This window comes from Callorhinchus milii, unplaced genomic scaffold, assembly GCF_018977255.1.
Source record: "Callorhinchus milii isolate IMCB2004 unplaced genomic scaffold, IMCB_Cmil_1.0 Scaffold7, whole genome shotgun sequence".
Classification (NCBI taxonomy): domain Eukaryota; kingdom Metazoa; phylum Chordata; class Chondrichthyes; order Chimaeriformes; family Callorhinchidae; genus Callorhinchus; species Callorhinchus milii.
This window is the reverse complement of record NW_024704748.1, coordinates 20048730-20076428: the sequence shown is the minus strand read 5'-3', so window position 1 is coordinate 20076428 and position 27699 is coordinate 20048730. Positions and strand designations below refer to the sequence as shown.

Genomic DNA, 27699 nt, shown 5'->3' with positions numbered 1-27699 from the left:
AAATGAACATCGTATACCATTACATAAGAAAGAAAAACAACAAACCAGTGTCTCAACAATATTTAGCATACTATACAGCGATATGGTTCTAAAATAGCCACACACCTTTTTGACATATTAATCGGTTTGTAAATGTGAGAGATGGAAGCCATCTAATCCACACCCAGGCAACTGGATTATGGAAAATGCAACAATTGGTCCATGTTACACTTCTGTTCTTTTCCAATGCAAATTGCAGAAAAGTGACACATGGACACCATTTGTTGCACAATCTGGCTGTTGTTCAGATACTTCACATTAGAGTGCCTGATCTTAAATCTAGAACAGAAATATAGTTTCTCTCATCTACTATCCAGAATATGAAATTATAGCACTAGAATCTATAAACAGCCCCATTGAAGAGCACCAACCTTCAACCTCACCACCAGATGAGGCGATCTTAGAGAGGAACATAAATGCTGTCCCAATAGCATCGTTTCTGGTCATCCGATCCCTGCAAGATACACATTCAACATAACAAAAGAGATGACACAGTTCATAGCCAACCTAGATTTATAACTTCATTTTCTAAAGAACCCATGTAACTGCTCTCGCTAAACATCACTTTCAAGTCATCCTGCACCTCATATGTGGCGCTGATCAGTACATGGTTTCATTTGCACAACATTACAAATTTAGAGATAATTAATTCAAGATTCATGCAATTGATAGCTTAGCTGTATTGTCCAGCCATTTCACAAGGAGTCACAGAATACAAATTCATGCACATTCTGGATAGGGCTATTTTCTTGTATTGAGTACACATTTTTAAAAAAAATAATAATCATCCTTGCATTTGATATAGCACTTTTACACAGAGTATACTGTAAAGTGAGTTGACTGTATATTTGTGGGCAAAACGCGGCAGCCAATTGCGCACAGCAGTGTCTCACAAACAGTCGTGGATTGAAGTGACCAATTTTTATTGCTTTTTTTTCTCGAGGGATTATTACCAGGCGTGTGGAGTAAGGAAACTTGCCCAAGGTTTCGCCGTACTGGGAATTGAACCCAGGTCTCTCACTTGCAAGTCGAGTGCTCTAACCACTGAGCTACAGGACTCCCGAAGGAGGGAGTTTTCACCAAAGACTAATTTTGTATTATGCAGTTACATTGTATCAATTTATTCTAATTTCCACTGATAAAACAGTATGGATTCATGGGGAAAACATAACAGAATTTTCATTTGGTTATTAAAATATAATCTTTGTAGTCGATTTTAAAGTAAAATTCCTGGGAAGGCATTTTGATGATGTGATCAGATATTATATCAAATTCAAGACTATTAAGAGAAATGGTCATTAAGGGAAGAAAAATTGGATTAAAAATACAAAGATGCTTTGGACTCACCAATCAAATATAGTCAGGCGAATTCTTTCACACATAGAAGGAAACTGTAGAAGAAAAGTCATTAGACAGCTACTGTTCGTTTAAAATATCTTTAGTTTATTTATAAAATCTCAAGGTCACTGAAGATTTGTGAAATTCAGGTTTTGACTTCATGGGAAACAAGGAAGCCTTTACAAAGAAGGGATCATCAATGTCATTTTAAGAACAACTTCATTTAATCATACCTAACCAGGAAACAAAAGCTCTAGAATTTTCTCTGAAGTGAAAACCATAAACTTTCATTTGATCTATGCCCTTGACATGGTCACAGTGCCATTTGAAACCAGATCCTTTTGTTGCAAATCCAAAGCTGATACCATGTCTGCTCTTCCCTCTGGGATCTTAGGAATTAAATGCTGTGTCTATTCAAAGTCAAAGATTACATTAACTGTGTATAGGGCTATTTCTTACATATTGTTTATTGACTCCCATTTCTTCCCTTGTAAAACGATGGCCAATTTAAAATAACTTTCCCTCTCCAAAATCTACGGCAGTTTATCGCCTTTATAATTGTTGAAGGTAAACAAGGAATAAAAATTCCAGTTTAATAAGTGGTTTTACCTTGATTTGAAGATTGACAGCTTGGTTCCACTCAGGGTTTGCATTTTTTTCTATTATCTTTGTGCAGATCTACAACACAGGACAACCATCGTTACAGTACCTGGACACCTGAGTGAAATCAATTGAAATTCCATCACATGTCACATGAAAGCTTAGATTGCTCTCACCTTTTTTCCAGCAAAGCCAACCTCTACATATGGATCCACTAGATTCTTCTTGTCAGACTCCGCTCCAAATATGGATTTAATAGTTTGCGCAAAGGCATCATCCACTTGAAGAAAAACACAAGAACTTTGGTCATTGTGCGTGCCACAAATAACTTGTGCACAATAAGTAGTGATTAACAAAACTCAAAGCTTTTGAATATTTAACAATTATGCAGTAATGTCTTCTTAACACCATATAATGTACACTTGCTTATAATTGGAAAATCCTTCATAGTCTTTTCCACTTCTGTTTCTTCATCTAATTTCACTCTCTACCCCATTTTACACATAAACTGCTGCCCCTATACATCTTCCACATGGCCATTTTTCACAAGTCAACCTGAGATGTTATCTATGGGAGAGACCATTAGAGCGGAGATGAATCCTGTCCTACCCAAATATTTCCAATCTGGGTCACAGCAGTGGGAAGCCCATCATCAGTCAACAGTGATTTATGCAGAATTGTGAAACACACACAGATCTAGTGCGCTAGAAATATTTTTTTTGTTATGTTTTCTGAACACCCCACATAAAAAGGTAAATGAATCAATGGAGCAGGTCTTCCCTACTTCACACACAAAAACACATCCCAAGTTGCATTTGATCCACTCATGCTAAAGCATTCATTATGTGGCTTACTCTGCGGAATATCTTCTGCTCTGTAGATTTTCAAAATGAATGTCAACCATCGAAGTGTGAGGCCAGCTGGTAGCAGCAGGTTGCTTTCCACATCGTCATTCTCTTCATCAAGTTCCTTTTTCTCAGCCTATTCACCACATACACAGAACACTACTCCATTACCAAATTTACAAGAGGCCATACAGCATAGAACAGCTAATATCAAGCCTAAACATCCAAAAGAGGCACTTATTTTTGGCACATTATCATTCTCCAAGTCAGTTGTGCCAATTTTACCGCTTCAAATAGTAATTCAGCCAATTACCCTTGTCAACAACAACAACAACTTGGATTTATATAGCGCCCTCCACGCAGGACGGCGTCTCAGTGCGCTTTACAGTAACAAATCCTGGGACCGAGCCGGGGGGGGGGGGGGGAGGTGACCAAAGGCGCGGTTGAAAAGAAAGGTCTTCGGCAGTGACCTGAAAATGGGAAGGGAGGGGGCGAGGCGAAGGGAGTGAGGAAGGCAGTTCTAGAGCCTCGGGGCATAGTGGCTGAAGGCACGGCCGCCGAGGGTGGAGCGGATGACTCGGGGGATGAGGAGGAGGCCAGACCCGGAGGAACGAAGGCAATGGGTACTGTTTTGAGGAGAGAGGTCAGAGAGGTAGGGGGATACAGAGGAGTGCAGAGACTTGAATACAAGGGTGAGGATCTTGAAATCGATCCTCTCTGGGATAGGCAACCAGTGCAGTCTGGCAAGGACTGGGGCGATCGGGGAACGGAGTTTCGTGCGGGTGAGAATGCGGGCAGCAGCGTTTTGAATGATTTGGATTTTATAGATAGTAGTGGATGGGAGACTGTTGAGGAGGGCGTTAAGAGTAGTCCAGCCGAGAAGTGACAAAGGCAAAGGGTTTCAGCGGCTTTTGGGGAGAGGTATTGGCGCAGACAGGTGATGCGTCGGAGGTTGTAGAAGGCGGTGCTGGTGAGGGACCGGATGTGGGGGAGGAAGGATAATTGGGGGTCGAACCTGACGCTTAGGTTGCGTACGGGTTCAGAGAGTTTTAGGGGAGGTCGGGTAGGTGGAGGTGAGAGCCGTGAGATTTGAGATGAGAGCCAAAGAGTATGGCTTCCGTCTTGTCAACGTTCAGCTAAAGGAAGTTTGCGCTCATCCAGCCGCTGAGATCTGACAGGCAGGCTGTCAGCTTGTAGTGACTACATTATGAAATAAAAAACAAGTACAGTGCATTTTACAACACTTTTCCACCATCCTAGAGAGCTGAATGAACAATGAATGGACTTGATTGGTTCAGTTTAAAATTAATATTCCATGTACAAGATCACTGTGGAATCTATCCAAGATACAAAAACTGAATTTTGCTTTTGTTCAATCTTATAAATCTCATGCACTTGCATCATTGTAGATTCCTACCAAGTCTTTTGCATTATAGCACATTCTGATCATGAGTTTTATACGTATTTACTACCATTATCGAAAAAACAAAGACATCATAAGCAATTGGTGCCGAGTCTTTTACTCGGCCACAAACAACATAAGGAAAAAAATATTACCGGGGCCTCATCTCCGGTTGCCAGAACAAATAAACTGACTTTCAGGTAGCCCTTGGATCCACTACTTATTTCTTCTGGATCATGAAGCAGCAGCCACTTTCTCATAACAGCATGTCCTATAAAGATATAAAATAAAGATGAGGTGCACATCCAGAATCAATTCAGTATTCTTACCGATGTGTGAAGGGCTTTTCGATATATTAATGCTCGGATGTGCGAGTAATTTCACTATTCTCCAAATACTCAATACACATTTCAAAATCATCTTACCACTGCAACAAGAACACAAGGGTGAAATAGAAATAGAAAGGTAAAACCAGTTATATCTCTTAGACCAAATCTTCAACGTAATACAATGCAAAATCTGCATTATTTCAAGACATTGATTTTAGAGGGGGAAAAAAGGGACTCTCAAAGTTCTAGCTGTTCCAAACATATCTTTTAAACCTTAAAATAAAACAAAGTTAAATTGAGTTGCAGTAGAGTTTGAGCCATGATCATCCAGTACATGGTTCTTGCAGGTAGGTACACGCATTGAATAGTTGACATTGCTCAGTGCCAGATACCAGAGTGTATTTAAAGCAAGCCATTGCATGTCTGCACGCAGTATTATGGCCAAACATTTTCTAAAAGCTGTGCAGAGAAAATGAGCAGGTCAAAATGTCAGTGTTCAAAGGGCAGTACCCACCAGGCTCATCATACACATAGCCAATGTCCAGCTGAAAGAAATAAAAATGTAGAATTTAGAATTGGTTGCTTCTAAAACATTTGGTTTCATCACATTTTTTTTTGACCAACTCCGTTCACAAATAGCCAATATTTGTGTATCTGAAAGCCACAGGGTTAACGGCAGTGATGTAATGGTCAGAGCTGCAGTTTACGGACAGTTCCGCTGGTTTGATTCTATGGTGAACTTGCTTGTCTCAGCCATGGCTTCATAGGAAGACTAAATTGGCCTTGTCTTTGCCGAGGTTGAGGATAAAACCAGCCAGATTTTCTGCTCCTGGCCCTTCTTCAGCACCCTCTACTGGTAGTTGTGCATGTCACACCAGATGGAAGGTTGAGATTAACAACAACTTGCATTTATACAGCACCCTTCATGCGGGGTAGTGTCCCGGAGCGCTTAGCTGGTGGGGTGGCGGGAGATAATGAAAGACAACACACCTTGAATTCTCCTATTTGGGAATCTGAACGTAGTGAATAAGAATTGTACACCTGCGGGTTGAAAAATGTGAATATTGGTCAGAGGTTATATACAGTTATAGTTTGCTGAATTTAATGTAGTATTGAGTATAACTTACCCTGATTTGGATTGTATCGTCAAAGAGCTCTGCTGGTGACTGAGTTACATTGTAGAAGAAAATCTGAAATCAGTTTATAGAGGCGAGTAAGATTTTGGTACTACAACACGGGCAAGAGACCAATGACACCAATAGAACATTAATAATAATAATCCTTGCATTTGATATAGTGCCTTATCATGTCTTCTAGATATCTCAAAGCGCTTCACAGAATATACAGTAAAGTGAATTGACTGTATAGTTTGTCAGTGTTAATAACGTAGGTGGAGGTGAGAGCAATTGGTGCAGATGTACTTTCATGCAGTCTTTAATTGAGATTTTCTCTAGCCTTTCTATAGTTAAGTGGAGTTTGATATTACTCTTGATATTACTGTATTATTAAATATCCAGCCGGTATTCTTAAATACCACAGGCTCATTTGTGTGTGTGGTTGGGAGAGGGAGGAAACCAAGGTTCCAGTTTAAAGTTATGAAATAATTTTTCCAAAAAAAAGCACTCATAGCGGTATCCCACAAATGATCGTGGATTGAGCGACCAAATTATTGTTATTTGCTCAAGATTGCTGGCAGTCGACAGATATTAGGTCATTTTACTATAGGCTGTTGAAATTGCTCTGTACCTCGTCAAAGTGAGGATTGTTTCCTCTTCGGATCCTTGTTCGGTGAGTCTGGTTGCACACAGACACTTTCACAACGGGCTTTATATTATTACCAGGCAATTGTCGAGCTGCAATCACTCTGACCCGGATCTGCAAGAGAGGGCAAATTACGCAATGAAGACAACCTGACAAGCTGAATAGCTGGCTTTAAAAAAATTGGAACAACAATTGATTTCTGACTTAATGAAACAGTTCTTTGCTTTATAAAATGGAATCGTATTACTGAGGTGGTATAAAATATAACCACTTATCGGATGATTTATATTCATCACTTAAATGCATTTTAAAATAGATATTTCTATAAATAGAAGCTAAGTAGTGAATTAGATCACAAGTAAGTTCACCAGTAAAACAAAATCAATTGCATAGTAAGAAATTTCAGATTTTTCTCAATGAATGGAAAGTATATAAAACAGTCTTCATCCTAAGAGATCTCTGCTTCAGCATTCTTTCTTCACTCTACATCTGAAGGTATTTTTCTTCCCTTGTAGGGGCCCCCAAGTCTCCCTTCTGCCTAGGTGTTGATAGCTCTTCCAAAGATTGGGAAGGGAAAGGATTAAAGTGGAAGTTGATTGTGCCCAACATCCCACACCCACAGCACCAGTGGCAGTAATCAGGAATGTGAACACTAGCTGACTGTTCAGCTCAAGCCTGTTACAGCACTTCTGCTACTTGGCTCAGATCAGCAAACACAGTGCATTCCAGAGATCAAATCTGGCACTTTCCTAATCCACATCGCTATTAGTCCAATATGTACCTGGAAGTCTTGAGGTTTGTTTGAAAGAATCTTGCTCTTCTTTCTCTTCTTAAATCGTCTGGTGGGTGGTACACCTGGCTGAGCTGGCACGCCTGGAATGTTACCAGCCACTGCCCCATCATCTGCATCTTCATCTTCATCCACATCCTCATCCCCATCTCCCTCTGGAATTACCATGTAGTTTCAATTAAAACAATGAATCAATCTAGAAGAATACAGATATCTGCAACCAATTTGCTCTATGTTTGACCCTTGAGAGATTTTGTTCCATGTATTTCTGGGCCTTCATAAAATAATAATAATAATCCTTGCACTTGATATAGCACTTATCACATCTTTGAGACATCATAAAGCACAAATGAGCTGTTACCACTACTGGATTTCTGTCTTTGGCCTCTTGTTTTCTGTCCAGTAAGAAAACAGGACACCATTAAGAGACATATGAGGGAAAATAATAGTGTTAGAATAGGAGACAGCCCAATAAGTGAGAATGTAAGGAAGACAATAATGCTTTATCACTATGTGGAGTCTTGTAGCTCAGTGGTTAGAGCACTCGCTTTGCAAGCGAGAGACCGGAGTTCAATTCCAGGCAGGGTGAAACCTTGGGCAAGTTTCCTTACTCCACACGCCTAATAATAATCCCTCCAAAACCAAAAACAATAATAAATTGGTCATTTTCAATCTACGACTGTTTGTGGGACATTGCTGTGCGCCCACAAATATACAGTCAATTCACTTTACAGTGTGTTCTGTGAAGCGCTTTGGGACGTCCTCCCGACGTGAAAAGCGCTATATCAAATGCAAGGATTATTATATTATTATTATTATTATCCCACACCCAAATTCTGCAGCTTCTATATAAAAAGAATTGAAGCACAGGAATTTAAGGAAGTTGGCATTTACGAAGAGATATATCACTCTAATTATAGGACCAGACAGACTACTTTGGTGCACATGACTTTAAAAATTGATCAAATCACCAGTTCTGTATTTGTAGAATAGGAGACAGCTCAATAAGTGAGAATGCAAGGAAGATAATAATGCTTTATCACTATCCCACACCCACATTCTGCAGCTTCTATATAAAAAGAATTGGAGAACAGGAATTCAAGGAAGTTGGCATTTAGGAAGAGATATATCATTCTAATTATGGAACCAGATATTTTGGTGCAGATGACTATAACAATTGAACAAATCACCAGTTCTGTGCGTGTGTATTTGGTGTCATAATGACTAGAGAATTTAGGCCTTGTCTCTGGTGTCAACAAGTAACTTTCAGTCTATTGGTCGTGATCAGAGGCCTTGTCAGCATTAAATCTGCAATATCATTGAGCGAGTGTGAATGGTTTGGGCAGAAAATCATAGAACAGAAAGTTTTGCACTTCGGACTCTTTGAATGTAGGGGCTGAGGCATTTTATTGGGAGATTTACCCACACCCATCATTTCACTCAATTAGTGTTTCGTCAAAGCCATTGTCCACGGAAGATAAACATTGACTCAGTTTCCTTGTGACATTACTTTTATTTATACTTGAATTAAGAACTGAATTATTTATACTTGAATTAAGAACTGAACTTTTATTTATACTTGAATTAAGAACTGAATGTGGAATCATAGCATCAGATACATATTGACAAATAAGTTAAATATTGACCAAAAATCTAGAAGCCATTTTTTGCTGCTCCTCCCTTCAGTTTTTCATTTTAAAGTCTTCACTGCTGCCACATCAACGGTCATAGAGTGGGCAAATGTTCTGCACCACTCTCAATACACAGGGAGCTGTGCTCCAAAATTGAAGTTTATTGATAAAGATCATATCAAAATTGATTTTGATCTTTAAATTTAGCATCTCTTTTGGATCCTCAATTTCTCCCAATGAACAAAACATGGCATACGATTTCACAAATCTGAAGAGCAAATAGCCACATGTTATCTTTATATCCCACTTGTCTCATGTTTGTTGGGTGCATTAGAGAAATCTAATAGAATTAAGTCACTCAGTTGCTTTAATACCATTTGTTGAGTTACTGTTTTTGGGGAGAAGTCAGTTATAATAATAATAATAATTCTTGCATTTGATATAGCGCTTTTCACGTCGGGAGGACGTCCCAAAGCGCTTCAGTTGCAGGCAAACTTGAGTGCACAAAGCTGACACACCGAATAGGGAAGGCATCACATTTCACCTGCTGAATTTTGTCAGCTGCTAACCTTTGAAATGCAGAAAGACAGAGCACGACACAACACATTTAAAACCATGTGTATGGTTTACCATATAAACCATAAAGGTTGACCATTACTAATTTAAGGGATGCTAATTGGCAAGTTAGACTTTCAAGATATGGGCCAAATAACTGAATGAAAAAGATTTACTACCCCTCAAAGGGCTTGGAGCTGTTCAGGTTTAATTTGATTGAGAGATTGCACAGCGTGGAACCTGACCATTTGGCACAACTAATTCATGTTATTGTTTCCTGCAGGGAGTTTATGAAGATCGACTGAGTAAAGGATGAGCAATGGAAGAGGAATGATGGCAGAGAACAGAGTCCTGGAAAGTTCTAATAATGAAACAAGTACCAGAGTAAACTAACAGTAACACTAATTGAGCATGTTAAGGAGAATGTATTTAGCATAGCACCTTAACACATCAAAACATCTCAAAGTGCTTACTGTTGAGTAGTGATTTTTTGGTGGATAAGCATTGCAGCCATGAAGCATTGACCGAATGTTCTGACTGTTCCTTCCTAAATGTGGCACCCTGCCCACAATGAGCGTTAATGAAGGCATCCAAGTACAGATTAAATAAAACATACCTGCTTCACCGGGAGCATTGGAACCTGTAGCCTCAGGAGGTCCTGATCCAGCCGGTGGCTCATACGAGGCTGTCAAGCTTATAGTCATCTTGGGGGAAAATCGTAGGCCAAAAACATGAGATTAACCACTTACCCCAACCAGCCAATTATGTTCATAGAAAATACCTCATAGAAAAGTGTGTGTTTGGGTTAGGGAGAGTAAAACACAAAACTTGCATTTTACAGCACCTCAGCACATTGAAATGTCTTCATGAAAACTAATAAATCTATCTGAAATTCTTTTCTGCATTTTTTTTCTCGTTTCTCGTTATTAGAGTTAGACAATAATTGAGCTTCAAAACTGCATTCATGAACCACACTTTTACCCTGAAGCTATTTTTATGCAAACACAAAAGGATAAAAATCATATAATCCTGCACTCAGCCAGAATAGTATACTAGGTTAAACTCAACCTTAGTTAAACATTGTGCAAGGATATGGTATTAAGTTCCACCTTAATGATTCACTATTTCATTCTCGTGATTCATCAGGGGACTTGGATTTGCACTGCTGTGGGCTGACGAAATTACAAAATTGGCACAGAGAGGTTTCATGAATTAATAATGATAATCTTTGCATTTTATACAGTGCCTAATCACATCCTCAAGTGCTTGAGAGTTTTACTGTAAAATGTAGTGACTGTAGGCAAACATAACAGCAAATATTGCACACAGTAATATCTCAAATGCCTCTAAATTACAAGCAACAGATTTTAAATTCTAAGTGCTGTTGCAGTGTGCAGCCACCACCGGCATCTGCAGTTGGAAGCAGATCTATAATTAAACAATGGTTGACAGTGGTCCTCATTTGATATTTGTTATCCCACATCCTTTTACTCTCTTTTTGGACTTGCATAAGCAGCAGTGATTAAAACAGGTCCCAGAAAACTGCGAGCAGCCATACTGACTTCATTGATCATTTGTATCTTGATCGTGAAAATGCATTCATGAACTACACTATATATGGAGTATACTCATGCTTAAGACCTGAGTTCAATTCCAGGCAGGGCGAAACCTTGAGCAAGTTTCCTTACTCCACACGCCTAATAATAATCCCTCCAAAAAAATAAATAATAAATTGGTCATTTTCAATCCACGACTGACTGTAGGATATTGCTGTGCGCAATTGGCTGCCGTGTTCGCCCACAAATATACAGTCAATTCACTTTACAGTATATTCTGTGAAGCACTTTGGGACGTCTAGAAGATGTGAAAAGCGCTATATCAAATGCAAGGATTATTATTATTATTAAGTCATGAATAATGGATCTCATTACTTCTTATAGATGTGGGCACCGACCAACAAATTTTAATACCAATATGAATTTAGAAGCCACAATGCCGAGATCCAATTGCGGTACTAATTCTTTATGAAACTTCCTAGTGTAGATGAAGTGACTCAAAAGACTCAATAGTCTAGTATAAACTGTTCTAAAGGATCAGAAAGACCACCACCCATTATTCCTACAAAAAAGAGGACATATGCAATTTATAATTCTTACCCCAGTTGGCTGTTTCTTTTCACTGAGCAACGGCACATTCTTGAATGGCGTTGTTCGAGCTTGGCCACTTGCAAGCTCCCGCAAGGAAATGTTTGCAGAGCCAAGAAATCTAAAACAAAATCAAAAAAGAAAATAATGAGCAATTAAGACACTGTTTTTGAACAGACAGGAAGATGGTTCCAAATCCACAAGAAACCCACCTAAACAATTAATCAAAGGGCAGGGAGGATAAGCTAAAAAAAAAGCCATACAAAAAGGATAAAATTGACGCATTTCTCATTGAACATAGGAGGGGTAGTGCTTCGCTATTTTGCTTCAACCATACAATTTTCCTGTCCTCTCGTGATATTGTTTCTGACTGAAAAATCCACAGTTGTGAAATTTGTAATTCTTCTTTTCCACTGCTGAATGGCCAGAAAATTGTGAAATGAAAGCTTTCCTGTAATTATCAAAAGAAGCCAAGAATTCACAGCAGCAAAAGCAACTCCAGGTATTTTCAGTTCAGTGCGTCACCTTAAATACTTATCCAGCCGTGGTTTTCTTATTTATTTTATCACAATAATTTATCATGTATATCAAGGGGATGGCGGGAGAGGTGCCAGGTGTTCTATATCAGCTGTTCACTATCAGATGTTGGATAGTATACACATGATGCTCGGGTTTAACCAATCTACATTGCAGAGGTCTGTGTAAGTAAGATATAGCAGCAAAGACCCCTTCTGTAAGCCTCTTGGCTCCTTTTGAGTGGTTGCTATCATTTGCTTGCAAGATAACAAAAAAAAGTTCTGTTAGCATGGGTATGCAATATCAAGGAAAATCACACACTGCCTGTTGAATGCACTTGCTGATTAGTGAAGACCCGCCTTGTAAGATGCAGTGGCTGCTTCTGGAGCAATTTTATTGCAGCCCAACAGGATATGAATCAACTATTCAGAACAAATGGAATCTGCACTTATTGAAATTGCTTTAAAAGTACCTCTTTGCTAAAACACACCTCAAACTAACAAAAGCAAGATCAATTTTAGTTGCAACATGGATCAGTATAACTATAGCTAATGTGTAGCTTCTTCTGTGGATCTGAATTCCACTCCTGCTGATAAGTATTCTGAAGTGCTCACGTCATCCGAGATGCCACACTATTCACTCTAAAGAAACCAACCAATTTTCATTGCAGGATATTTTGATACAATACAAATTACATTTATATGGAGTCTTTCATGTCAAGAAGAAACTCAAAGTGCTTTCTTTAGCTGGTTGTGCAACTGAACTAGATGAGAGGGAGAAAATAAAAAAAACGAATGCACGGTCGAAAAGTGAAGTCTTTGATCTCATGTTAGACATAATTGCTTGTAGTGACAATCCACCTTGGATAACAGCTGTAACTGCATAATGGATGGCTTTAAAAGTTGGAATGATTTTATTGGAGCCAATAACAATCCAGTGGTTGGAGAAGGCAAGTGAGGGCAAGCAATTTGGCTGGTACAATAACAGCCATTCAGCACGTCAAACAGTAAAATCTACAATCACCTCCGTACAATGTCAAGTTGCTTTTCCAGAGCCATGGATAAAATCAGTCTCTTTTGGTGGGGGTGCTGTTTACAATAGATCAAGCATTGAGGTTGCAAACAACTTTGGATCCACCATTGGTAAACTTTTAATACAAATATGCCATTAAACCACTTGTTTGAATTGCTGGGGAATGTTAACAGCAGCCAAGAAGCAATCATGTGACGTGGAAAATTCTTGGGGCCCCAAAGGAAAAATACTATAGATATTGAAGGAGAGTTCAATATTGCAACTGACCAACTGAGGATTGTATGTTTTTTCCAGCTTGTGAACCAAAAAATTATTCAATTTTTATTGAAGCAGATGGAGGAAATGAGCTGGTATTTGGCTGCTGCAACTGGAATTGTTCTGTTAGGAACTGCAAAGAGTTTCCATGCAGCACACTAAGAGTGTTTGGTCAAGTACTGTATACATACGTAGGCTTCAACAGATTATAGAGAAGTTTTTTTTGGATAGTATAGTTTCACAATCTTAGTTAATACAGTAGCTTGCAGCTCCAACAAATGCATAAAATGTACAGAATTGTAATACCAACTTACTGAGGTTAAAACTAGTCAGTTTTTGCTAGAGAGAAAAAAAAGCAATGGAAGGGCAAATTTAGCTTCAAGACAACCGGAACTAACTATTATACTAGTTGTTTATACTACTTCAATGTTTTGTCAACTTCAAAACTAGCACACAGAAATACGTTTTAGTCTCTAGCTCCAAAGAAAACCAAAGAAAGCTTTCAGGCATTTGGCCCCTCAAATTCCTCCCCTCCCCAAGTCGTTAATTAATTCTTACAGTAAAAATCCTTCACTGGAGAGAAAAACAAACATCCTACATACATTCCAAGCAACCACTCACTGATTCCATGATTTCTGAAGTGGAAAAAACTCTTTGGGACTCTTACAGTCAAGGAACAATGATTTTGCCAATATTAGAATTTAACATGTTAGCATCTGCATTACAAGACTTTGATATCCTCCTGATATGAAAGGTGTTATATAAATATAAATTCTATTGTATTCAATACAGGATTTGCACAGAACATTTCATTACCATGAAACAACCTTCAAGATGCCCTTGGCAATGTACAACAGATAAATCATTAAATATTGTTGTTTGAAGCGCTTTGAGATCTCCTCCTGATATGAAAGGCATTATATAAATGTAAATTTTATTGTATTCAATGCAGGATTTGCACAGAACACATCATCACCATCAATAGAATAGAAAAAGCAACAATTTCATCAGAGCTCTTATTTGCTGACAAATTTGTAGATTTTACAGTCTTGGATCATACTTCATAATTTAAAACACAAGCATGTATTGTTCATTATTGCACTGTTGCAAAACTCCTATAATGTTGACAATATCTTGGGAAATAGGGAGAAAGTCTGTATCCTTAGTTCTGCTATTAATTCGACAATGTCTGAGCCTATTCACTTTGTGGTTAAACACAACAGCCTGACTAGGATACCATGAATCAGTCACCACCCATGGTAAGCTCCACCTATCCTGCTTGGAACAAATGCGTCATTTTCCTGCTTAGTTTAATTGACTCAACTTTTGAAAGACAGATCTCTCTACAGTGAAATTTTAGTGTGCTTTCTTTACAACCAACAGAGATGAAATCGTCTCCTACAGATTCTTTGTTTAAGTCACTAAAAGGGATGGAAATTGTTTTCGTATAACTAGCTGCAATGTTTAAAAAGGTTAAAGTAAAATAACCTCCCTAGGTTTATATAATGTAATAATCCTTGCATTTGATATAGCGTGTTATCACGTCTTCTAGACGTCTCAAAGAGCTTCACAGAATATACTGTAAATTGTATGTTTTGTGGGCGAAACAACATTTGCATGTTTGATAAAAAGACTCCCAACTAATGCACACTGATCCTTAAAAGATGAATTTGATAGATAAGTGCTGGCAAATATGTGCACGCAAGTTTTAACATGCACAAGTGACTTTGTATTCAAATCCAGAATCACCCAGTCAGTCTCTGTTTACACTGCTGCTGCCACCAGAAATGAAATCCTCACCCCAACACCCACTCTGCTCAGACAGGTTGAAGTAGACAACTATGAGTGCATCTACACCAATGGATAGCTGCACTGATTTTACTGATGTTTAGTACCAAGGCTGGAGAGAGGACTGGAGGAGGTGGGGATTGAGAACGACAGGCAAGGCAACAGGGAAATACTTAGAGGGAACAAGTAATGGGGGCAGATTCATGTGATTTGTGAAGAGGAGTGTGAATGGTATTCCAACCCCACCCATAGAGGACCTTTTTTCCTTTTAGAAATGAAATATCCAGTATATTCCACTAGTGATAGAACTAGATATTTTAGTAGGTTTCTATCTTCCTCACAAATTTAATTCACTGGATGATCCATTGTTCCCATTGTGTAGAGTGCCCAAAGTACACTATTGCCAATTTTCTCTTTTGCTTAAAGCACTAACTCTTGCTGGGATACAGTTTTGGTTGGGGCGGCAGCATTATGGTGTCTCAACCATTTGGCCATTATTCATTGGATTGTGTTAAATCAATTAAATCAATTGAAGATGATTTGGCTGATTTCATTAGTCATCAGTCAACCTACAGTAAAAGTGTCGGAAGGTGTTAACCAATATTACCATATCATTCTGACAACAAAGGACAGCGGAGTACTATCTAGTTAGGATCCAACACCTACGTATATGCACAAACTAGCATATCAGCAGTTACGGGTTATTAGTCTGACTGCTATTTTGAAGCTTCCCCTCCCTACCTTAGGGTACTGAAAACAGACAGATTAGTTGATTCAACACAATCCAGGAGGCATCTGGAAATTTTAAAGATATTCTTACACGGGGAATGGATCAGCACACTAGTTTCATTTCAGACAGATCACCTTAGATTAATGGGATTCAAAAGAGATATTGGTTGACTTATGTGGGAAATCTCACACCAGAGCAGTATGGCGGGGTGGGGGGGCGGAGGTGAGAAAGAGTTCTTCTCAGGAATGTTTATAATTAGCACTGGTTTTTACAATACCACACTTAGTGTTTGATAGACGCCTGAAAAATGAACATGTTCTTTTTAATCCTCCCATTATTAACTAGTACCCGATGAGCACAAACAATTTTAAACATGGGATTAGTTAAGAATTTAGTTATAACTGCTATGCAAGTTCTGAGTAACATTTTAAGAACAGGTTTAGGAGCTATTTTTATAATTACAGTTTGAAATGTCTGCCATTCAGAAGCATCACTTGCAGGTTTCCCTTGAAATACTGCGGGATGCTACCCCACGTGAAGGGCCCTATATGAATACAAATTGTTGTTGTAGGACCAAATGGGAGACAATTCTGTATTTTTGTTTCTCTTCATCACCTTTTAGCAAATACTAACAGGCATTTTAGTTTTTTGAAGAAATGGTTCTGGGTGCTTGAGCCCCAAACTTGGCTAATATCCAGGATCTAGTGTGCAGTGTCAGATTTTTGAAACAAAAATATACAATGAGGCTGCAGTACATAGTGGGTGCCTCCAAGTGCAGAATTATGGTTCCAAATAGCCTAAGTGAAGACATGGAGAGAATTAAATCCTGATTGTTGATCCTTATCGGTAGCTCGGGGTCACGAACGTTTGCCTGGACACTGTCCTGAAGGTCTGCACTGAGAACGGTCGAAGGGCGTTCTGGTCAGTCTCATCCATCTTCAAAAACAGCAAGGTCCCAATGCAGATCACTCTTGGAGCATATAAGACCTGTATGCAAACTTTAGGGATCTGAGCTCCTGGGGATGCAGTGGAGAGGGTTCCTCCGACCCATTTGCAAAGTCCAGAATCAAGCATTGAGGTGGATTTGTGGCAAACACGGGACTCGGCAACAGGGAGGGAGGGCTCTGGCCTACACTGATCTGTTATTAAGCACCGTGGAGGTGCAGTCAGTTTCACAGTGGGCATGTCTATTTGCCAAGACCCCTCGCATGTGGACCTGCATTAAGCAGCTGGTACTGAGTAAGCCTGGTACACTGCATTGGACTTTGAGAACATCAAGGTGGCTGGCATGTCACAAGCTGTCCTGCAACTGTCCTCCTACCATGCTTAAGGTAGATGTTCTCCAGATAGCTGACGAGGAAACTGGTGATTTGGGGAAACAGCTGCTGGAAGGTGTTTCCTGGCGTCGAAGTCTGTGAACACACGTTCGTATGTCCAGCACCTGGAATCCACTTTGACTGGGTTGCAGAGAGATTAGCAGTTGCTGCTTAAACTCCACACCTTCAATTGGTGGAATCATTGCTCAATGGGAAAGGATGTGCGCCTGAGCTGTGGACAGGAAGGTGGTGGCAGTCTTGATAGTCCGGTTCCTGAACCAGGCAGGTATTCCAGGGCACTGGTGATGACAGCACAGCCAGCTTGAATCATTGGCAGGACCTGGAAGGGCAGACCAGTGACTGGACGCAGGTAATCCTGCCACTCAGTCCCTGTTAACCCTGCAAGCCAAAGCCCTAACGGGTATGATGGTCCGAGCTGGACAAGTAGCAGAAAAGCTTGCCAGACAGTGTTATAAATGGCAAGCTGCGCCATTTTAGTTGGTTAAACTCCAGCAGTATCACAACTCACACTCTGGGATCCCTAAGCCTTGGCTCTTGGCAACCCATGCCAAATACTTTCCGGAATGAAGTAAACAGGATACGTCCCTCCAGGGAGAGAGTCCACATTCCATTCCAACAATCTATCTCTGGGATTTCCATGTTTAGTGGGGATGCATGGAATATCAGAAGTCTTCTCATTAGAACTGTAACAGGAATGACATTTTGCCATTTGTTTTCAGCGCTGAACAAAGCCATGTGTCATGTTGCAGAAAAACTAGTTTTGCATTTATGCCATAAAGAAAAAGTACTCCAAGAGTTAAATACTGAAGTGAGTTTGTGGAACACTCAGACCTGCCCAGCAACCATTTGTGCCACGCCACAGCAACCAACAGCTTTGTCCTTTGCCTGTATGATGATTAGTTTGCACAAAACTAGCCCTTAGGGCGTTTGTAATTAAGAAACTGATTTACAGACAGATTTAAAATCACTGTACTTAAAAGCTTATGGTTACTTTATCAAGACATCATGTCAATGCTCAATAAAATAGAACATCAAATTCAATTTCATTTTCCTGCATCCAGCAGTGTTTTCGAAGCGATTCATTTCAAGTTTGTATTCTTTACCAAAGTAGTTGACAAACTGGTTCAATCAAAAATCCAGAGCCTTGTCAGATCAGCAAATACAGTAATTATAAAAGCAAAGGTTAAAACTCAGAACTGTGGTGACGTTTCAAAAATAAAATCCAATCAAGCAGACTTTTCAGTCAGTTGAAAATGTGAAGGGCTCTTACATTTGCAAAAATGAAAATACTAGCTTTTGGTAAACAAATTCTGTCCTAACATTTCTCACTCTGAAGAGATGCCTCTGCACAACTATTCAGGCCTCAGTTTTGATTACTTCAAGTCAAGGAATAAGCTCTTCCCCATGTGGAAATGCTTAAAAGTTCAATTGGAATTTTTGGCTGTGTCCATTACAGAGAGTTCTTTGGCACTGATCCAGACTCTGCTTTAAACACAGCTACAAAAAGTTCAAGAAACATGTTTTTACTTAATCTTTGAAAACTTTAGCCAAATGGTTGGCAACTCATGGATTAAAGTTAATTTAACATAAAGCTTGAGAGTTCTCTGAAAGCATGGTCTCATCTTCCTGCATTCCCTACATCAAATCGTGTTCTGTCCTGAATGGGGTTACTAAGTTACCAGCAGGTCGGGAACTGTGGAGACATGTACAGCATTAACAGCATTTTTTTCTACAAAATGTTGGATAAGGCATTATCTTTAATCTTGGACACTGACACTGTCCGGAGTGGTGCATGAAATAAATGGAAATCAAGTTAATGTAGCTATCCTTTGACACATACTGTAGCATTTAATATTATATACAATTCATTTTTTATTTCCAGATGATCATACCATTCAGTGTGTTTGTTTAAATTCTGTCCGCCTCATAATTCACGAGACTGTAAAAGGACTGCTGGAATGCCATTGCTACAGCAAAGAAAACATGCAGACTTTCTTCTGGTTTATATTCTGATCCCAATTTAAATCCAAATGAATTGGTTTCTCATCTCATGGCTATTCATCAGATATTGCTTGAATAGATTAGCTGCCACATTTGCCAATACTTTTACCGACAATCTTCATTTCTAACAATTGGCTGCTGTGGTTCCCCCACAAAATATTCTGTGAAGCACTTTGATACGTCTCAAAGATGTGTTAAAGCACTATATCAAATGCAAGTATTATTATTTTTTTAAAAATCCCTTCAGCGAAACCTACAATTATTTTGGCCTTGCAATTATAGTGGTAAATGGGAAATCCCATTAGTGGCCATGATATCAAAGAAAATATGGACTTACGTTTTGTATAAAGTATTTGAGTTTTTTTTAAAGAAAGTGGAAGGTGCTGTACAAATTAGCCAATTATAGGAGAAATGTCCAAAAAGTCATTTATGCGTTCTGTCCATGAAAAATTCCAGACTAATGTCTGGAATTGCCTAAGATAGCTTATCCCAGCCTTTAAACACAGCCCTATAGCTCCTGCCATAAGTGGTCAAATTGAGTTAGTAGCAGAACTAAATAAATTACAAACCTCCACTTTCTGTGAAATGGAGGTCCACAAGCACCAATAACAAGTATACCTGACTGAAACAAAGCGTGTGTGTGTTTTTTTTCCCCACAGTCGATAACTGAACAGAAGAGATATTTTCAAAGTTCTACAGAATATTCATTTCTTAAAACATAGGAGGTGGGGTTAATAGATTACCTTTACTAAAGATAAAAATGACTGTTTTTAGATTTCCTCGAGGCCTCCTGTATTCCAGAGAAATTAGCAGCTAAAAGGTTGTGGAAACAAATGAGAGAAGGGGAGGATGCCACTTGCAACAGGTCTTAATATGGTAATGGTTACAGCTTGAAGATAGAATGAGCAAAATATCCTTGCAAAGACTGATGAGGCTCATTTTAAACACATCATAATGGAGGTGGAACAATGGACTCTCTTACATTCATATCGCTACTTTTGAAAGTTCAGCTTCTCCTAGAATGAAAAATAAGCTTCCCCAAGATAACAAAGCTTGTGACGAATACACATATTGCAGTTTGTACAAAGAGCATGCAAGAGGCTGTTAAGTCGAGCCAAGATTTCGCAATTTCTAATAAAGCCAAATGACAAAATGAACCCTCAAAAAATGAATAGGTTCTTCGGTTTCCAGAATGTAGATAGATCAACAAGGAATTCTTCCCCCCCACCCAACCCCAAGCTGTGCTGATGTGAAAGTCTACATGAAGTGATTGTGTGCGTAAACTCTGAACATACACAAATGTAAAAAGGAATTCAATGTTGAAACCAGCGGCCTCAAATGACTGAAGAAAGATTTAATTTTATTGCCAAGATATTTAGTCAGAGAGGGTGGTACTCGACTGAAACTGATTCACATTTCTCACCCGGCCCCTTCCATCTGCAATCAGTCAAGCGACCGTTTGTTTTTCAGTGAGCGAGGCTGCCCTTCCCACCCCACATATAATTCCTTTATATACATGTGTGAGTTGCCCCAACGGTAACTCAGTGTCAGGCAACTCATGCCCCCCAAATTGTGTGACTTTACCACAAAATGACAGACAAGCCTGATTTCCTTTCTTTATGACTTTGTGATTAACAATCCACCGGATCAACTTGCAATGCTGTAATGCTTGATCTGAGGCAAAATTCAAGAGACTGTGGTAGTCTGTATCAACTTCGCCACAACTATTGCTATGATTGGAAAGGTATTCTGGCGAGTTCCCTTTCGAGATGAGGTCATTAGAAGAATTTACAAGTTGATAAACGTTGCTCACTGATAAATGATTGGAATGCCTGTTCCTCATTTCTACCCACTAACCACAAATATTTGCAGCACCGTTCAAAAAAGGAGAAGAATAAAGGCAGGCACTCTTTGTATGGACATAAAAAGGAACTTCTTTAAATCAGAAATCCCCACAGAAAGTCTGAATTGATAAAATTCACAAATCATTACAGAGGGAGAACATAGGTTACATATAAAAGCTCTTTCAAAAGAAAATGTGATCACTGCACTTTGACTTTGGCACTTGCTCCCTCTACATTGCTCTTATCTATTAGTCTTTAAATCTGCCTAAAAAATCTACCTCTGACTGCAGTTACAATGATATCATATCCCGTTTCCCTCAACACCATCTCTGAGAAGCATTCCGAGACATTATCATACATTAAAAAATCTGACAACAACTTGCATTTATTTTGCACTCTTCAAACAAGGTAGTGTCTTAGGAGTGCTTAATTAATCTTTAAGGTTGTGATATAAATGCAAGTCTATTGCATTCTAGAATGAGCCTACAAAGTACTTTAGGAGTATTCGATCACTCATTTTCAGCAGTTAAATATAGAAACATACAAGTTACCACACCAATAACCAATGTTCACTACACTTTGTACTTCGTCACAAAAACATCCTTTCAATGAGAAAAACTAAACACTAAATATTTAGAAATATTTTTTGTACCAGTTTCTATTCAGTCTTCCTAGCCCACATACATTTAATAAATTATATTTACACCTTTTCTAGTGGAGTTAAGATGCAAGGCATTACAAATCGGAAGCAGAATGGATATTTAAAAATATCCAGTGGGTATCTTACAAGATATTCAGAGGAAATTAATATATTAAAAGGGGGCTAAAAACTGGCAAAACTTAAGTTGACCAGTTTGAAAAGAACTTCAACATGGATGGAAATTGCATGGAAATCACACCTCTAAACCTTCCCAGAATCCAGGCAGAAAGATATCAACCGATAACAATGATCTAAACATGTCAATGCATTTAAAAAAATGCCTTTGGTCAAGAATATGAAGTAAAGAATCGCAAGCTTCCCACATCTATTGTAGACAATTCTGAATAGATTAAGTGGGTCATGAAATGAGGGGACAAATAGGATTTTCCTTTGTTATGCAAGAGACTAAATCCACACCATGGGAAGAAAAATAGTTGTTTTGTACTGGGCTTTGGACTAAATTATATCCACAAATAATTTTGGGGCATGTCTTTCAAATTTCATTTAGTGTTCTAGTGTCAACCAATTACAGCAACACCTTAATGAAGTATCTAGCCCACAAATATATACATCAAAATACGCACTTGTTCTGTCCAATCGTCTCATAGTCCTTGACCACAGCTTGGATCGATGAGGAGCTATCTAATGGGACTCCCTTCAAATCAAACTCAATTTTCTGCAGAAAGAGTAATAGGAACAGTCAGTAAACATCAATGTAAACGGTTAAGCATCACTAACAAATTTTGGTCCTTACATTGGCAATATTAAAAAAGAAAAGTCAATGAATCAAATGGAGCTTTGATGTTAATTAGCCTAACATTTGTTCAGATAACACTGAGCAAAAATATGAAACAATGAATCTTGTTTTAGAAGGATAATAGTTTTGATTGCTAAAATAAACATCACTGAAACTTTGGTTAACAAGGACCAGTGGAGGAACAATTTCAATAGCACACTCCAAGCAAAGATATAGCAATTTAGATCTATAATTTGAACTCATGACTAGTTTTCATTTTTTAATCATTTCCTATTAGAATAAAACAAATTTGTAGTTACAAGAATTTTAACTCAAATAGAAGTAGCATTTGATATTGTTTAAAATAAGTTAAATGTTTTCAAATAAATAACCTGTAATTGATTATACCCATATATTCAATCATTACTTGAACTCCAACAATTAAAGTCCAACAAATATAAATTGTTAGTGTAGATATTGCTGTAATGAATCAGATCTAAATGTTTTTTTCTTACCTCATCCCACACTGGGTTCAGATTATTATTAACTGACTGAGTTTTCTTCTTTTCACCTGAAAAAGTTAAAATAACAGTATTAGTTGAAATCTAGTACATATAGGACCGACTTAATGAAACAGTGAAAAGAAAAATCGGGATTAATCTTAATCTTACACAAGATTAAAAGAAATCCCCAACTCCATTCATTCTTCCTGTAGTAAACAACAACAATTTACATTTATATAGCTGCGTTGGTTGTGAGGAACAGACAGAGGTGGGCAATGTGGCCGAGGTTGAAAAAAGCAGTCCTGGGCAGGGATGGGGAAGAAAGGAAAGCTGGGGATCGAACCTAACGCCTAAATTGAGCACGAGTTTGGAGAGTCTGAGGAAGGAGGTTGAGGAGTTCAAACCCGCAGGAGAGAAGATGTTGATGGGAGCCAAAGAGTATCTGCTTCCATCTTGCCGACATTCAATTGCAGAAATTTGTGCTCATCCAGGCCTTGATGTCTATCAGACAAGCTGACAGGGAATCAGTCGACTGGGAGTCACATAAGGAGAAGTAGATTTGTGTGCCATCCGCATACAAGTGGAAGTTGATCCCGTGTCTGCGGATGACATCGCTGAGAGGAAGCGTGTAGATGAGGAATGGAAGGGGGCTTTGGGATACCCTGCAGGTGACCAGGTGAGGGCGAAAGTAAAAAAACATTTGCCGAGATGAAGTGCTGGGTTTAGGACTTGAACTATGCAAGTGTGGTCCCACTAAGGTGGATGAGGGAGGAGAGGCAGTTGAGGAGGATGGCGTAGTTGACTTTGTTGAACGCAGCAGAGAGGTCCAGGAGGATGAGGAGGCAGAGGGAGCTCTGGTCACAGAGAGAGAGGACGCAATTTGTTATTTTGATGAGCTTTGAATGGGATGGGAGCCTGAGAAGCAGGATTGATTTATTGTGTCTGCCAGCAGTGGGCAGGGGAGGGAAAGTTGAGTGACCAACAGCTGGGTGGGAAGGGGGTCAAGGTAGTAGGTAGTGGATTTCACCTGGGTGGTGGAGGATGAGACGGAGAAAGAAGAGATGGGGGAAAAAGGAGTGTAGGTTGGGGCCTGTGGTAATAACAGATTGTTCTTTGCGTTAACAGCTCGGACATAGATGAGCAACCCATAAGACTAGCAATTAGTTTTTAGCCATACTTTACAGTACTACAGCTAACTAGATAGGATGTATTAAATCATCTAGTTTATATACAATATACAATTCACGTGGCTACAGTTTCATTCATTCTCAGCTGTGCCACTTAGTAGGATCCTGCATTCGCTACCCCAAAACAATCTACTTTTGGAACAGATTTGGTGCAATAATCTCCCAGTTATTGTAAGGAAACTCCTTGTAGCGGACCCCCAACATAACTTTTTGATAAGCAATTTGTGAATGTGTATCAATATTGATCTTTTGCCCACAAAATATGCAGTCAATTCACTTTACAGTATATTCTGTGAAGCGCTTTGAGACATCTCGAAGACATGATAAGGCACTATATCAAATGCAAGGATTATTATTATTAATCCAAATTTTATGCTAACATTGAGGCAAACATCTTCCTGAATATTCTGCATCTATCACGTCTATCGAATGTATAATATGATCTTTAAGTTCTGAATGCAGATGTAAAGCTGTAGTATGAAAACAATCTTGAAGTTATGCACATTCAATTTAGGTTATAGGTATATGCTTCAAATACTCTGAGGATATTAAAGTTGGCGAGTGCATCCACAGGCTGATGGAACTTAATAAATTATATTGAATGGATGGGAATGTGTATTTGGACCTCTTCGTCAGACATTTACCATTATCACCCCCCACCCCCACACACACACTCTCCTGCAAGCATTCTTATATACGTTTTTCTTTCTTTTCAATCTACGACTGTTTGTGGGACATTGCTGTGCGCAATTGGCTGCCGCGTTCGCCCACAAATATACAGTCAATTCACTTTACAGTGTGTTCTGTGAAGCGCTTTGGGACGTCCTCCCAACGTGAAAGGCGCTATATCAAATGCGAGGATTATTATTATTATTATAAGACACATGAAGAAAAAAAGTCAGCTGGTTGTTATTTTGAACGTAATGCAAAAACTATAGTACTGACACTCTAGTAAAGGTCTCTGGATAACAATTAACAGCTGGAACCCTGATTAATTTTCTTGTTCCTAGTGGCCAATTGTAGCATGTACACTGCCGCACCAGAAGCAAAAAGCAAACACAGAGCAGAATTTGAACTTCCAACCTTCTACTGGTACATCCCAGAGCTGTACTAGGCATTGAGGGGGTTTATGGACTTTCTACAAATACAGTAATTTATCACAGAAGAGATGAGGAACGTACAATAACCAATTGTATTACTGGAGACAAAGATTGCAAAGATACCCAAATTAATTTGCGTAAGGCTTTAATTGGTTGGAGATAAAAAAACGGCATCAAAAAAGGAAACAGTGGAAAAGCAAACTAGTCAAGATATTACATTTCCCCATCGAAATATAGGCCTAAGAAATTATCAGATAAGGCTGCCCACATATATCTCTCAAGCAGATCAAAAACAAACACATAGTGGACCAACTCCCATTTAGGGCAGGTAAGACACATACAATTCATACACATACTGTATTCAAAAGGTGCTGAGACAGATATAAAGCAGTACTTTAGTCAATTCAAAACACCCCCACCCCCACTCTGATATAACTGGGGAGTATGTGGGGAGGAGAAAGAGAGGGAAAAACAACTTGTAGTTTACAATTATGGTCTTTGATACTATAGAAAATATCTTTATTTGGTGATTCATGTTTGTGAATAAATAGATGTAAACAAAAAAATGTCATTCTGCTTTACATGCAACTCTGGTTATTAGCACCTCGGGACATTCCAAGCAAGATTAAAGTATTGAGTTTGCATTTGCACCAGCTGAAACAGATGCGATTTTCATACAAGGGCATTTTAACTTTGCACCATAGTTTCCATCATGACCAGTACCCAGAACAAGAGGAAGTTTATGACTACTGTTATGAACTAATGCAGCCACTGCTACTCTTCTATCTGGATGAAAAAGGGAGTAAATTAAATTAACCCCATGAAGGCCGAATGACTTTGTGAACTTTCATGAAACAACAAAAGCTTCTGGTTAAACCCCCCAAAACATGGAGTCCTGTAGCTCAGTGGTTAGAGCACTCGCTTTGCAAGTGAGAGACCTGAGTTCAATTCCAGGCAGGTCAGGGCGAAACCTTGGGCAAGTTTCCTTACTCCACACACCTAATAATAATCCCTCCAAAACCAATAATAAATTGGTCATTTTCAATCTACGACTGTTTGTGGGACATTGCTGTGCGCAATTGGCTGCCGCGTTCGCCCACAAATATACAGTCAATTCACTTTACAGTGTGTTCTGTGAAGCGCTTTGGGACGTCCTCCCAACGTGAAAGGCGCTATATCAAATGCGAGGATTATTATTATTATTATAAGACACATGAAGAAAGAAAAAAAGTCAGCTGCTTGTTATTCTGAACGTAATGCAAAAACTATAGTACTCCACCAACAGTTGTGTGTATGGGGGGCAGCTGCTCATTCTCGGTGTATAAACGGGAACAGTCTTTTCTAATCAACACTAATCAAATGGCTACACCTTTAGACAATAAAACAGCACAAAGCAACATGCACTTCACATTGACATCAGGAAGGGAACAGAATGGGAAAATGCCAGGGATGAAGCCAGGGATGGCTTTGGTTAAAAACTTTTCTTGCGCTTCGGGAAACGCCCAGAAAGCTGAAACATGACACAGAAAGAGTCCGAAAAAAAAAGGGGACAGGATTTCGCTGTGTGCAGTTTCAACTTCACCCACAAAACACACACACACACAAACAAACACACACGAACAAATGTGCCAAATCACAAAAAATACATCGTTACCCAACGAAGCGAAACGAGACTCCCTGTGCGTTGCACTGACCCGAGTTTGCAATCCCTTTTCCAAAACTCCGCACCGTACGCATTTTGGAACTGCTCACAGGTCTTTGTGCAGTGACATATTCCAAGGTTTCATCACCACCCACTTCACTTACCTTTAAAAATGATCGTCGCTATTGGGTCTGGTGTTCCAAATGTTGAATCGGGGAGATTACTGGCCGACTCCACTATGATCCGAAGCATCTTGATCGCAGTGGGCAAGTCCCAGATCACTCCCCGACTTCACTGAAGCAGGAACTGGCTGTGTGGCCACTGCTGCACAGATGTCATCGCCGAGGCGGATCGTGGGCGGATTGGTTCCTGCACCTGAAAACCAATACCTGCCTCAGTCCCAAACAGCCAAATGTTTATCTGCAGTACGGATCGGATCGGAGGAGTTCCAGATGCCGATGATAAAGAGGCGAGGCTTCAGCGTCTTAATTTGAACGTTTATTCATTTCGACCCTTTGGTGGAGTGATGGTATCGTTTTGCGCATCACACGTCCCAACCGATCCCTGAGGCGTGAGACACGGGTTTGGTGAATGCAATTGGGACCCGTTCCATTTTGCTGTCAAATTAAAAAGCAACAGGTCGAGGGATCAGGACGGTCAACTTTGCAAGGATTCAAGGGCATCAGGTTCTGAGATTGACTACATCGAGAGAGCACACAATACTGTGACCATTCCCAATTAACATCTCTGTTTGCCCCTCCACCAGTTACACTCCTCCCATTGCACTGAATTGGGGAAGCAAATACTCATAAGGCAAACAGGGAACGATAAAATCGGGACTACTGTTGAATATTTATGCGTTATTTATTACATCAGATTATTCATTATATTATA

The 27699-nt window shown here is 39.3% G+C and overlaps 1 protein-coding gene across 2 annotated transcripts in view; it reads right to left on the bottom strand.

Moving 5' to 3' along the window:
- The window catches only part of LOC103180644 (myoferlin), a 107849-nt gene extending 80614 nt beyond the window's left edge, over nucleotides 1-27235 (bottom strand). For both annotated transcript variants that reach the window (XM_042337102.1, XM_007896627.2), the window contains exons 1-16: nucleotides 26970-27235; nucleotides 22889-22944; nucleotides 22222-22313; nucleotides 11447-11555; nucleotides 9907-9994; nucleotides 7096-7259; nucleotides 6300-6428; nucleotides 5681-5743; nucleotides 5544-5594; nucleotides 5068-5098; nucleotides 4380-4495; nucleotides 2832-2958; nucleotides 2154-2257; nucleotides 1987-2055; nucleotides 1387-1430; nucleotides 411-493 (exon numbers count right to left, since the gene is read on the bottom strand). In XM_042337102.1, the coding sequence (XP_042193036.1) occupies nucleotides 411-493; nucleotides 1387-1430; nucleotides 1987-2055; nucleotides 2154-2257; nucleotides 2832-2958; nucleotides 4380-4495; nucleotides 5068-5098; nucleotides 5544-5594; nucleotides 5681-5743; nucleotides 6300-6428; nucleotides 7096-7259; nucleotides 9907-9994; nucleotides 11447-11555; nucleotides 22222-22313; nucleotides 22889-22944; nucleotides 26970-27057 (1414 nt within the window). In that variant the 5' untranslated portion in view covers nucleotides 27058-27235. The remainder of the gene's footprint in view (nucleotides 1-410; nucleotides 494-1386; nucleotides 1431-1986; nucleotides 2056-2153; nucleotides 2258-2831; nucleotides 2959-4379; nucleotides 4496-5067; nucleotides 5099-5543; nucleotides 5595-5680; nucleotides 5744-6299; nucleotides 6429-7095; nucleotides 7260-9906; nucleotides 9995-11446; nucleotides 11556-22221; nucleotides 22314-22888; nucleotides 22945-26969) is intronic.
- Nucleotides 27236-27699: the final 464 nt, after the last annotated feature.